Consider the following 14,156-nt stretch of genomic DNA (forward strand, 5'->3'; position numbering starts at 1 on the left):
GAAGGCAATAAGTGTTATGGGGAAAAGGTAGATGGCAACATGGGAGTATTGTAGTGAGGGTGGGATAGTACTTTTAAGTAGAGTGGGTCAGGGTAAGCCTCACTGAGAAGGTAACATTTGAATAAAGACTTGAAGGATTGAGTCATGTCAATGTCTGACAGAAGAGTGTTCCAGTTAAAAGGATCAGTCAGTACTTACAGAATTTTTGAGGTTGTTTGAGCCTGTCATCTTTAAGGGCAGAGGTCACCATGACTTAGTACAGTGAGCCAGAGGTTGACTGTAAGGAGATGAGGGCAGAGAGGCTGTGGGCGATGGGGAAGGCCTCTTAGGCCGCTCTGAGTACTTTGGATTTTGCACTAAGTGCCATTGAAAACAAACTCTAATAAGACCAAGTAGACTGAATCAGTAGGATTTCCTTATCAGAGATTTAGGGTCAAGGAAAAGGTAAGCAGTCAGAGAAGGAACACTCTGTAACTTCTAGTCTTAGGATAGCAAAAATTAATGCATATCCATTAGACATAAGATTATGGCAAAACAAATAATGAAGTTCTTTGCTGATATTTTCTACTTTATTTTTGATTATAGGGACTTTCAGTTACCTTGATGATGTCCCATTTAAGATAGGAGACAAATTCAAAACACCAGCTAAAGTTGGTCTACCTATTGGCTTCTCCTTGCCTGATTGTTTGCAGGTTGTCAGAGAAGTACAGGTAAGTGGTAATTTTTAGTTAAAGTTTAGCGCATTTAAAAGTTTAAAGAGTAAGAATTTGATGTATAGTGAAATAGAAGAGACGACAGCTGCGAGCTGAATCATGTTTTGGTCAACGATGGACCACATGCACAATGGTGGTCCCATAAAATTATAAGGGGCGTGGAGGCTCACACCTGTAATCCTAGCACTGTGGGTGGCCGAAGTGGGAGGATCACTTGAGCTTGAGTTTGAGACCAGCCTGGGCAACTTAATGAGACCTCATCTCTATTGTGGGTAAAAAAAAAAAAAAAAAAATTATATATATATATATGTATATATATATATATATATATATATATTCCTATCACCTAGTGACATAGTAGTGGCCATTGTAACAGGGTATCAGTTCATTACTTAAGTGTTTGTGGTGATGCTGGTGTAAACATATCTATTGCATTGACAGTCTTATAAAAGTATAGCACATACAATTCAGTATAGTATGTAATACAAAATATGACTGTGTTACTCATATATGTATTACTGTGCTGTACTTTTTAGCATTATCTTTCTAGTTATTAAAAAAGTTAACTGTAAAACAGCCTCAGGTAGGTCCTTCAGGAGATGTTCCAGAGGAAGGCATTGTGATTATAGGAGATGAGAGCTCCATGCACGTATTGCTCCTGAAGACCATCCAGTGAGACAAGATAGGGAGGTGGAAAACAGTGATACTGATGGTCCTGACCTCCTCTAGGCCTAGGCTTCATCTTTAAGAAAAGTTTAAAGAGTTAAAAAAAAATTTAAAGATCAAAAAGCTTATAGAATAAAGGTATAAAGAAAAATATTTTGGTACAGCTGTATGATGTATTTTAGGCTAAGTGTGTTAGTTCAGAAGAGTAAACAAGTTTAAAAATTTAAAGTAAAAAAGTCATAGTAAGCTAGAGTTAATTTATTATTGAGAGAAAAATTGTTTTTTTTTTTTTTTTTATAAATTTAGTATAGCCAAATTGTACAGTGTTTATAAAGTCTGTAGTACTGTATAGTAATGTCCTAGGTCTTCACATTCACCCACCACTTATTAACCAACTCACCCAGAGCAACTTCCAGTCCTGCAAGCTCCATTTATGGTAAGTGCCCTATATAGGTGGACTATTTTTCATCTTTTATTTGTTTTTGAGATGGAGTTTCACTTTTGCTGCCCAGGCTGGAGTGCAGTTGAAATCTTGGCTCACTACAACCTCTGCTTCCCGGGTTCAAGTGATCTTCTGCCTCAGCCTCCTGAGTAGCTGGGATTACAGGCTGGCTAATTTTCTATTTTTAGTTGAGACAGGGTTTTACCATGTTAGTCAGGTTGGTCTCAACTCCTGACCTCAGGTGATCCACCTGTCTTGACCTCACAAAGTGCTGGGATTACAGGCATGAGCCACCACATCCGGCCCATTTTTAATCTTTTATACCATATTTTTACTCTACGTATTTCTATGTTTAGATTGGTTTAGATAGATAAATACTTGCCATTGTGCTACAACTGCCTACAGTACCTACAGTATTCAGTATACTAACATGCTGTACAGGTTTGTAGCCTAGGAGCAATACTGTACTATAGCAATATTGTATAGCCTAGGTGTAGCAGGCTGTACCATCTAGGTTGTGTAAGTACACTCTGCTCTCACAATGACGAAATTGCTTAACATGCATTTTTTAGAGAGTGTCTTTGTCATTATGACTGTTATTCTGTCTGTTATTTTTGTTTCTTATAGCTTCTATTGCTGCCTGATTCATATTGTTAGACACACACATTTATGTTTTACACACAGATTTTTTTTTTTTTTTTTTTTTTTTTTTTTTTTTTTGTGACAGAGTTTCGCTCTTGTTACCCAGGCTGGAGTGCAATGGCGTGATCTTGGCTCACCGCAACCTCCGCCTCCTGGGTTCAGACAATTCTCCTGCCTCAGCCTCCTGAGTAGCTGGGATTACAGGCACGTGCCACCATGCCCAGCTAATTTTTTTTTTGTATTTTTAGTAGAGACGGGGTTTCACCATGTTGACCAGGATGGTCTCGATCTCTTGACCTCGTGATCCACCCGCCTCGGCCTCCCAAAGTGCTGGGATTACAGGCTTGAGCCACCGCGCCCAGCCTACACACAGATTTTGTGTACTCTGTTAGATTGTATATTCCTGGGACTTTGTACCTGGCACAGAACAAATTCCCATTGCCCATTTAACTAGCTTTTTCACCTCTTTCCCTTTCTCTGTTAATGTCCTCATTCTCTTTTTAGTCACTCAAGTTAGATATACTGTGTCTCAAATTGCAGTTCAGCCTTACCTCATTTTTCACCTGGGCTGTTGCAGTAGCCTCTTTAATTGACCTTCCTGCTTGCAGTGTTTTCCTTCTATTTTTTACATTGTTTCTAGAATAATCTTAAAATTTTAAACTGTCACATCCCTGTTGAAAACTGTCCAGAAGGTTCAGTGACTGACCAGTCCTTACTGAGTCTAGTTTAGACACAAGGTTATGGCAGAGCAATTGAGCTCATCACCTCCTTCATGTTCCCTCCAAACCACATTGCTAGTAGTCTGTTAGACCTTGTATGTTGTCTCACTCTATACTTCTTCTGCCCATGAGCTGTTGTCTCCACCTGGAATATTCTTTTTCTCACTATACTGGAAACTCTCCGTTCAAATCTATTTATTCTAGATTGTGCATAAATGCTATCTCTTCGAGGGCTTCTTTCTCAATCCTCCCTTCTTTAAGGCTCAGTTATATAGAAATGTAATGAATTACTCTGTGAAAGCAACAAAAATAGCCCTGTGTTACTTACTTTCTGCAGTACACGTTTACTGAATGCCTGTTTTTTTTGTTGTTGTTTTGAGGCGGAGTTTCGCTCGTTACCCAGGCTGGAGTGCAATCTCGGCTCACCGCAACCTCTGCCTCCCGGGTCCAGGCAATTCTCCTGCCTCAGCCTCCTGAGTAGCTGGGATCACAAGCATGCACCACCATGCCCAGCTAATTTTTTGTATTTTTAGTAGAGATGGGGTTTCACCTTGTTGACCAGGATGGTCTCGATCTCTTGACCTCGTGATCCATCCGCCTCGGCCTCCCAAAGTGCTGGGATTACAGGCTTGAGCCACCGTGCCCGGCCCTGAATGCCTGTTTTTGAGAGGTGGTCTACTGGGCACTGAAAGTAGAGATAAATGCCTTAATCACTGTCCTCAAGGTACAGTTTAGAGAAGTTACCTAGAGAAACAGAAAGATAACTCTTCCTGTGACATAGGAAGATTTTTAAAAATGCAGCTTTCAGGAAAAGATGTTTTTCTGGAATTCACTAAGGCATCACCATTTTACTCTAAATTAAAGTATTACTTATTTTATCTTCCAAAGTCTATATGCAGTGAATAATCATAATGAGGGAACTTCAGTTACTTTTGGGAGGAAAAAAACATCTTTATCGAGATATAATTTACATATCATGAAATGTACCTTTTTTTTTTTTTCTTTAAATTGTTTGTAGACACAGCCTCACTCTGTCACCCCAGCTGGAGTCTAGTGGTGTAATTGTGGCTCACTGCAGCCTCGACCTCCCTGAGCTTGGTGATCCTCCCATCTCAGCCTCCTGAGTAGCTGGGACTACTGGCATGTACTACCATGCTTGGTTAAGTTTTGTATTTTTTGTAGAGATGGTGTTTCACCATATAGCCCAGGCTGGTCTTTAATTCCTGGCCGCAAGTGATATGCCTACTTCAGCCTCCCAAAGTGCTGGGATTACAGGTGTGACCCACCATCTAATTCCTGAACATTTTCATCACCCTAAAGGAAACCCAGTATCCACTGGAAGTCACTCCCCATTCTTCCCTCCTTCTAGCCTCTGGCAACCACTATCTGCTTTCTGTCTCTGTTGATTTGCCTATTCTATTTCATATAAATGGAATTCTGCAGTATGCATGTAGCTTATTCACTTCGCATAATGTTTTCAAGGTTGATCCATATTGTATGAATGAAGTTTTAGTGCTTTATTTTTATGGGCGAATAATATTTCATTGTTTGGATATAACACATTTTGTTTATCTGTTCATCAGCTGATGGACATTGTGGTAGTTTCCACTTTTTGGCTCTTATGAATAATGATGCTCTGAGCATCTTTAAACAGATTTCTATGTGGACACATGTTTTCAGTTTTCTTGGGTATAATGCATAGGAGTGGAATTGCTGGGTCATGATAACTCTGTGTTTAACATTTTAAAGGACTACTGTTTTTCCCAAAGTGGCTGCACAATTTTACAATCCCAGCAGCACTACAAGAGGGTACCGGTTTCTTCACATCCTTGCCAACTCTTGTTATTAACTCTTTTTGATTATATACATTATTGTGGGTGTGAAGTTGTCTCTCATTGTGGTTTTTATTTGCATTTCTTTCATGACCAATGATGCCAAGCATCTTACGTTAAGCATCTTTAATACTGAATTAATGTTCCTTTTGTGTATGGAGACTTTATTGGGCCAGAAGAGAGATAGACTTACTTTATAACGTTTTTCCTCGTTCTATTTGTCTGAGAATTACTTTTATTGGCAATAACAAATAGTCATTAAATACCTACCTGTGTGCATGATACTATTAGCAATATAATTTTAAAACACCTATCTTGTTTCTCATTATTCACTGCTTTTTTGATGCTTTCAGAAAACTTATTTTGATTCCCAGGTTGTTGTCGATTTGGGTTTTGCTGGGCATTTCCCATTTGTTTGGTCAGTCTGAAGCACTAGTAAATGCATGGTATTGTGCTCATGGTGCTCATAGCACCCACTGATAACAAAAGGAGATCAAGGCTAAGATCTCCATTCCAACGTGGGCCAGGTGAAATATTTTTGTTCTCTAATTGCACAAAGCAACCTTTTTTTTTTGAGACAGTGTCTCACTCTGTTGTCCAGGCTGGAGTACACTGGCACCATCTAGGCTCACTGCAACCTTTACCTCCCAGGTTCAAGAGATCGCCTGCCTCAGCCTTCTGAGTAGCTGGAACTATAGGCATGGACCACCACATCTGGATAATTTTTGTATTTTTAGTAGAGATGGGTTTTCACCATGTTGGCTAGGCTGGTCTCAAACCCCTTAACTCAAGTGATCCGCCCATCTTGGCCTCTCAAAGTGTTGGGATTACAGGGATGAGCCACTGTGTCCATCCTACAAAGCAGCCTTAAACTTTGACTGCCTGGAGTTTCCATGGGGAATTAGATTGTGTGTTGGTACTGTTCCCTTCTGTACCTAGAGAACAGTCAGACCTAGAGCCCTAGACAGATGGCTTGAAAGTTCCTGTAACTGTCATATTTGCCCTTGACAATACAAACTCAACTTCAGCTAAAATTCCTTTAAGTTGAGCCAGTAAAAGATACACAGCCCTTGCTTCTAGGGTCCAGAAAACTTTGTTGAATGTGTCTCATGGTAGTGTGAGGTAGCCCTTTATTGTCATAGTTTAGAACATCCTTTGGTGTCACTCATACATGCGCTGGAGAATTGACATGTAATAGCTGTATAATCTTGGATAGATTTTTTTAACTTCTTCAAGCTTCCATTTCCTCATCTGTAAAGTTAGGATGAGGATGATTAGCTTTTAAGGTTGTTAGAAGAGTTAAATAATGCATTTATAATGCCCACTCTGGTTCCTGGAACTCCATAAATGCTAGATGATATTATTTATTATTATACTCCAACCACATTCTTTTCTACTTTAATATTTCTGCTACCCCCAGCCCCCACCCTCCCTGCAACATGCCCTGTTTTTCTGTGTTCCAAGTATTCTACATTACTTCAGTAACTAAACAAGAAAAGTCAATGAACGTTTGCTAGAAAAGGAAAGAAATTTTCAATTGTTTTTTGAATAAAACTTCAAAGAACAATGTTTATAGGCAATGGGAAGTTAGTTTTAGCCTCCGTTTTTAATGGAGGAAACCAGTTGCAAAATTGGATTTTCTCCATAGTTAGAAGAGCCGAGTCACTGTCACTGCTCTTTTCTCATTGTTCTGTTAGTGGTAGAAAGGAGGCCCAGTGATCTGTAGAAAGACACATGGCCTCCCACACCTGTCTTTCTGAGGCACAGCAGCTGGCTCGGGATTTAAAGTAACTTCTTGACATGTGCCTTTCTAGGCTTCTTTTTTGTTGTTTGAATTTGAAAGGCTTGAGAATGACCAGGGGCTCTTTCCTATGTTTCTTCTACTCTAAAATTCTGGTGTTAGCATGTTAGACCTCTCTTTCCCCCTTTTTTTACTTTTACTGTGTCTCTAACCTTGGACATGCATATAGGCATTGTTTAGCTTAGTGCTTTGGGGTGAAAGCCAAAGATTTTGGTTTTTCCTGTCCTATGCGAATGTTGCTTTATATTACAGGTGTATTTCTTTTAAGTATGCAAAAGAAATTTTTGTAAATTGAGCTATACTTAAGGTATTGTTAAAGAACCATGAAGTAGATCTTTGTGTAATTTGCTCTGTAAAAATCTTACTCTGAATATGCCTCGATTTCTTAGAAGATTTTCTGCATTTTAACTACAACCGTTCATCATAATCTAATAGATAGTGGTTTAAGAGCATAGAATCTATAGTCAGACTGCCTGGGTTCAAATCCAGCTTCTTCTGTTACCTTCCAGCTTTATGCTTGGTTGTAGACCCTGTTAAGTAGGGATAACAGTCGTTACTTTAAAGGATTATTTAGAAAATCTGGAGAGTCAATACATAAAAAGCATTTAGAATCATGCATGGCACCTTACAGGTATTCTTAAATGTTCAAGGCTATCATTACCTGGCCTGTGATTTGTTTAGGACGTTTCGCTACATAATAGAGACCCAAGGAGGGTCTGTTGCCAGATTTCTGCCCACAAGAGGCTTGTGATACTTTTTGGAAGTTAAAGATGAAAGCTACATGTGGTCACATGTGCTCAGCATCAAATGACTGATAGAGACAAATGCTGTAAGAGTTACAAGGAAGGAGTGGGCCATCAGGAAAGCTTCATAGAGGAAGTAACTGAGCTCTCTGCCTAGGAAGGGAAATGGCCTGAGAGAGAGAGAAGGGAAGTAGCAAGGTACATTTGGCCTGGTATGTTGGGTTAGAGGTTATAGGAGTTCTTTCTAATTAATTTCTACAAGTAATCTGGGAACATAGTTTGGTTAAATCTTATAAGGACATTGGGAGCCTTACTCTTTTTAGTGGGGATCATCCCACATGTTTTAAATGCTGCCTTGTCCGGTTTTCCTCTCGCAACAGGAATGAGGAAGGAGTGCATTGGGTAGGGGAAGGATGGCCACCTGGGTTCACACCCTCTTCCTTTGCTATATCTTTGCAGTATGACTTCTCCTTGGAAAAGAAAACCATTGAGTGGGCTGAAGAGATTAAGAAAATCCGAGAAGCCAAGCGGGAAGCGGAGCTCAAAATTGCAGAAGCAGAAGCTAAAGTGAATTCTAAGAGTGGCCCAGAGGGTGATAGCAAAATGAGCTTCTCTAAGACTCATAGTACAGCCACAATGCCACCTCCTATTAACCCCATCCTTGCCAGCTTGCAGCACAACAGCATCCTCACTCCAACTCGGGTCAGCAGTAGTGCCACGAAACAGAAAGTTCTCAGCCCACCACACATAAAGGCAGATTTCAATCTTGCTGACTTTGAGTGTGAAGAAGACCCATTTGATAATCTGGAGTTAAAAACTATTGATGAGAAAGAAGAGCTGAGAAATATTCTGGTAGGAACCACTGGACCCATTATGGCTCAGTTATTGGACAATAACTTGCCCAGGGGAGGCTCTGGGTCAGTGTTACAGGATGAGGAGGTCCTGGCATCCTTGGAACGGGCGACCCTAGATTTCAAGCCTCTTCATAAACCCAATGGCTTTATAACCTTACCACAGTTGGGCAACTGTGAAAAGATGTCACTGTCTTCCAAAGTGTCCCTCCCCCCTATACCTGCAGTAAGCAATATCAAATCCCTGTCTTTCCCCAAACTTGACTCTGATGACAGCAATCAGAAGACAGCCAAGCTGGCGAGCACTTTCCATAGCACATCCTGCCTCCGCAATGGCACGTTCCAGAATTCCCTAAAGCCTTCCACCCAAAGCAGTGCCAGTGAGCTCAACGGACATCACACTCTTGGGCTTTCAGCTTTGAACTTGGACAGTGGCACAGAGATGCCTTCCCTCTCTGTTTTGTCTGTGTGTACAGAGGAATCATCGCCTCCAAATACTGGTCCCACAGTAAGTCTTTAAAATCTCTCCTGACTCCCTTTCCTGAGGACAAATATTATGTTTTTTTTTTTTTTTTTTTTTTTTTTTTAAGGCAGGGTCTCATTCTGTTGCCCAGGCCAGAATGCAGTTGTATCATCATACCTTACTGTAGCCTCAACCTCCCAGGCTAAAGCAATCCTCCCCCCTCATCAGCCTCCTGCATAGCTGGGACTATAGGCATGTGCCACTACACCCAGCTACTTTTTGTATTTTCTTAGAGATGGGGTTTTGCCGTGTTGCCTGGGCTGGTCTTGAAGTCTTGGACTCAAGCGATCTGCTTGCCTCGGCCTCCCAAAGTGCTGGGATTATAGGCGTGAGCCACTGAGCCTGGTAGTACAGAACAACACATTATTGGATTCTAGAATAGAAATCATAGAAGTCAAGAACCTTTTGCTATACCAGCTTACAGATTGTTTTTTTTTGTTGTTTTTGTTTTTTGTTTTTTGTTTTGAGATGGAGTCTTGCTCTGTCGCCCAGGCTGGAGTGCAGTTATGTGATCTTGGGTCACTGCAACCTCCACCTCCCAGGTTCAAGCAATTCTCCTGCCTCAGCTTCCCAAGTAGTGGGGACTATAGGCGTGTGTCATCACGCCCAGCTAATTCTTGTATTTGTAGTAGAGATGGGGTTTCACCATGTTGACCAAGCTGGTCTTGAACTCCTGACCTCACTTGATCCACCTGCCTCAGCCTCCCAAAGTGCTGGGATTACAGGCATGAGTCACCAAACCCGGCCAGCTTACAGATTTTTTTAAAATGTAAAAGCACAAGAGACTAGAGCCAAAAAGGAGCCTGAATGTATTGGTAGGATATCTGTCAGAGAACATAACAAGCCTGCTATTAGCTGGTAAAAAGATATAAAATCTTTGCTTGTTTTATAAGTCCCAGTAATAGCATTCTTGGTCAGTGATAGTCTGTGTGAATACTTCTATTGTCAGTGCTCATAGCTGCTTGCAAACGTCCATAAACCTTGGCCCAGATAAACTTGATAGAGTGCAGAACACCATTATCTTCTTGGAGTGGGCTTCATTCTAATTCCTCTTAGTCAGTTGTTGGGCTCTGGTCAGCACTGTACTCCTTCCTCGTCATGGTACTTTGTATGCTTTAGAGAAATTAAAAGCTCCCTGGAAAGGATCAGGGATCCTTGGCCAAAACTCCCTTCCTCTCATTTAAAGTTGGGTTAATCATTTAGAGATCAAAGCCAATAAACCAACAGCAGAGATCTTTCTCAAACTATAGCACATGTCATTCTTTGACCAACCGGATTGTGGAGTTTCTTTCTGGCCTATTGATCTCAGGACAGGAAGGGGCCTGCTTCTTGTTGGCTTGAGAATTTGCTGCCTTCTACCTGCAGGTATAAACAGAGCTGGTGTTCTGGTGTTTTTCCTTTTTTTAATTTTTGAGACAAATTCTAACTCTGTCGCCCAGGCTGGAGTGCAGTGGCACTATCTTGACTCATTGCAACCTCCGATTCCTAGGTTCAAGTGATTCTCCCACCTCACCCTTCTGAGTAGCACGTGTCACCACACCTGGCTAATTTTTGTATTTTTAGTTGAGATGGGGTTTCACTATATTGGCCAGGCTGGTCTTGAATTTCTGACCTCAAGTGAGTGCTTCCCTTGGCCTCCCAAAAATGCTGGGATTACAGGTGTGAGTCACTGTGCCTGGCGAGTTCTGGTGTTTTTCTAAGGAAGTCAAGATTCCTATTCCCAGAGAGCAAAGCCTACATCCTGTCTTGGCCCTCTATCTTGTGTGTTTTTGAGGCTCACAGTGAGACCCTTTCTCAGAGAAGTGAGAGAAACGTCTCTCCAGGATATCTAGTGACAGGCAGGAAAGTTATCTTGGTGGTGGTCATGGTCATCTGGGTTCTATATGTCTTTCATACCGGAATTCTCAGGGACGTGTTCCTGGAATTAACTATTTTAGGCCCAGTGTTTGGGTCTCATTTTTGAGGTTTCGATTTCATGCTTTACTATTTATATAAACTAAGCTTAGAAGGTGAGACATCTATGGGATAATCTTTTTTTTTTTTTTTTTTTTTTGAGATGGAGTTTTGCTCGTTATCCAGGCTGGAGTGCAATGGCGCGATCTCAGCTCACCGCAACCTCCGCCTCCTGGGTTCAGGCAATTCTCCTGCCTCAGCCTCCTGAGTAGCTGGGATCACAGGCACATGCCACCATGCCCAGCTGATTTTTTGTATTTTTAGTAGAGACGGGGTTTCACCATGTTGACCAGCATGGTCTTGATCTCTCGACCTCCTGATCCACCCGCCTCGGCCTCCCAAAGTGCTGGGATTACAGGCGTGAGCCACCGCGCCCGGCCCATGGGATGATCTTAAGAGCAATCTTGGCCGGGCGCGGTGGCTCAAGCCTGTAATCCCAGCACTTTGGGAGGCCGAGGCGGGTGGATCACGAGGTCGAGAGATCAAGACCATCCTGGTCAACATGGTGAAACCCCGTCTCTACTAAAAATACAAAAAATCAGCTGGGCATGGTGGCACGTGCCTGTAATTCCAGCTACTCAGGAGGCTGAGGCAGGAGAATTGCCTGAACCCAGGAGGCGGAGGTTGCGGTGAGCCGAGATCGTGCCACTGCACTCCAGCCTGGGTAACAAGCGAAACTCCGTCTCAAAAAAAAAAAAAAAAAAAAAAAAAAAAAAGAGCAATCTTGGAATGTTCGCTATTCTCAGTTTCCCCTACAACTGCCTGGTCTAGCTATTGTCTGCCTAGTGCTTCCCAGCCCTTGCTGTGCTCACAGGTGAGGCTAATTCTGCTATTGTGTTCTCTTTCTCTAGGATAGATGCATTCCTTACTCTTTCACAGTTAATTCAGGAAAATCTCTCTACTTTTTCCCTTGTATTTTTGTGTTCTGAATTTACTAATTGTATTCAGTAAACAAAGAGTAGCACCAGTTTGCCTTTAAATTGTATTTTAGATAAATTTTGACATAAAATTCCTTAGGTTTTAGATATTCAAATCTGTTGATCATTTCTTATGTTGCCATTACTTTTATACAGAGTCCTTCTTTATCTCTATTTTTTAAAATGAATTTATTTTATTTTATTTATTTATTTATTTATTTTATTTTTTTTATTTTTATTTTTGAGACGGAGTGTTTCACTCTTGTTGCCCAGGCTGGAGTGCAATGGCGCGATCTCGGCTCACCGCAACCTCCGCGTCCTGGGTTCAGGCAGTTCTCCTGCCTCAGCTTCCTGAGTAGCTGGGATTACAGGCACGCGCCACCATGCCCAGCTAATTTTTTGTATTTTTAGTAGAGACGGGGTTTCACCATGTTGACCAGGATGGTCTCGATCTCTTGACCTCGTGATCCACCCACCTCGGCCTCCCAGAGTGCTGGGATTACAGACTTGAGCCACCGCGCCCGGCCCTATTTTATTTTTTAATCCTTGTGCAGGGGCCATGCTAATCTCTGTATTGTTCCAATTTTAGTATATGTGCTGCTGAAGTGAGCACTTAAATGAATTTATTTTTGTCAGAGTAATACAAGCACATTTTAATGAAATCAAGTAGCTTTTAAAAGGCTTATTACTGACAAATAGTAGCTCCCTGCCTCACCTTGTCCTTTTCAGTTTTGCTTCCCATGGTCACTTTTAGCTCATTAAGTACTTTCTGCCAGGATTTATCTCTGTATTTCTAAATAAAATGCTTATATTGATTTGTTTAAATTTATCAATTTTAGACAGTTTTATACTTCTTGTTAAAGAACTTGAGGATCTAGCTCTTTTAGTAGCCCCTCCCTTCTTCCCTCCCATCCCTAATCTCCATCATATTTATATCACAAATTTTAGGTAAGTTAATATTATTGTTCACATTTTTATGATTGGGTAAATATTTATTGCTGCGTTCAGATAGTATATTGTGATTACTTTGTGTTTTGTTTGAGAGTCTGTCATTCAGCTGGAGTGCAGTGGCATGATGCAGCCTCCACCTCATGGATTCAAGTGACTCTCCTACCTCAGCCACCTGAGTAGCTGCGGTTAGAGGCATGTGCCACCATGCCTGATGAATTTTTTTATTTTTAGTAGAGACAGGATTTCACCATGTTGGCCAGGCTGGTCTTGAACTCCTGACCTCAAGTGATCCACTCACCTTGGCCTCCCAAAGTGTTCGGATTACAAGCGTGAGCCACTGTGCCTGGCCTCTGTTTTTTGTTTTTGAGACAGGATCTCACTCTGTCACCCAGATTGAAGTGCAGTGATGGGATCACAGCTCACTGCAGCTTTGACCTCCCAAACTCAAGAGATCCTTCAGCTTCAGCTCCTTCAATACCTGGAACTACAGGCACATGCTGCCATAACCAGCTGATTTTTGTATTTTTTTGTAGAGACATGGTCTTGCCATGTTGCTCAGGCTGGTCTGCAACTCCTAGGTTCAAACGTTCTGCCTGCCTTGGTCTCCCAAAGTGCTAAGATTATATAGGTGTGAGCCACTGCACCTGGCCTGTGATTACTTTTTTTGGCGGCTTTTTGTTTCTTGTTGTTTAACTACCTTGTTTTTGAGATTTGCATAGTTTTTTTGTTTTTTGTTTTTTTTTGGCATCTATTGCTAATTTTGTCCAAATACTTCAACAAGGCTATCAAAAACTTAATGATAATTTCCCCAAATACGTTGGTTAACCTATCAGTTTTAAGTCCTTGCATATCTAAAAATGTCTTAATTTTACTCTCATGTTTGAATAATTTGGCTGGATTTAGTTTTCTTAGTTGAAGATAATTTTCCTTTAGAATTTTTAAGACCATTGCTTCTTTCTTTTCTCTTTAACTTTTTTTTTTTTTTTTTTTTTTGAGACGGAGTTTCGCTCTTGTTACCCAGGCTGGAGTGCAATGGCGCGATCTCGGCTCACCGCAACCTCCATCTCCTGGGTTCAGGCAATTCTCCTGCCTCAGCCTCCTGAGTAGCTGGGATTACAGGCGTGCGCCACCATGCCCAGCTAATTTTTGTGTTTTTAGTAGAGACGGGGTTTCACCATGTTGACCAGGATGGTCTCAATCTCTTGACCTCGTGATCCACCCGCCTCGGCCTCCCAAAGTGCTGGGATTACAGGCTTGAGCCACCGCGCCCGGCCTTCTCTTTAACTTTTTAAGTTGAATATAAGCTCTACTGATCTCTGGCATTCCACTGTCATTCTAGGCTCTGTTTTGTTTCCTCTTCTCTTCTACCTCTGGAAGCTTTTGGGATCTTTTCTTCATCTCTG

At 41.5% G+C, this 14,156-nt stretch overlaps 1 protein-coding gene and 1 non-coding gene across 3 annotated transcripts in view; one reads left to right on the plus strand and one right to left on the minus strand.

The window, feature by feature from the left end:
* The window catches only part of UBAP1 (ubiquitin associated protein 1), an 81,151-nt gene that overhangs the window by 57,513 nt on the left and 9,482 nt on the right, over positions 1-14,156 (plus strand). The window contains exons 3-4 of one of the 2 annotated variants that reach the window (XM_039474797.2): positions 586-710; positions 8,018-8,917. In XM_039474797.2, the coding sequence (XP_039330731.1) occupies positions 586-710; positions 8,018-8,917 (1,025 nt within the window). The remainder of the gene's footprint in view (positions 1-585; positions 711-8,017; positions 8,918-14,156) is intronic. The other variant, XM_039474798.2, reaches the window with a different exon arrangement.
* On the minus strand, positions 12,304-12,415 carry LOC120366467 (U6 spliceosomal RNA). Its single transcript, XR_005581126.1, has one exon. It is a non-coding gene; the product is annotated as a U6 spliceosomal RNA (small nuclear RNA).

The sequence above is a fragment of the Saimiri boliviensis genome, chromosome 2 (assembly GCF_048565385.1).
Source record: "Saimiri boliviensis isolate mSaiBol1 chromosome 2, mSaiBol1.pri, whole genome shotgun sequence".
Classification (NCBI taxonomy): Eukaryota; Metazoa; Chordata; class Mammalia; order Primates; family Cebidae; genus Saimiri; species Saimiri boliviensis.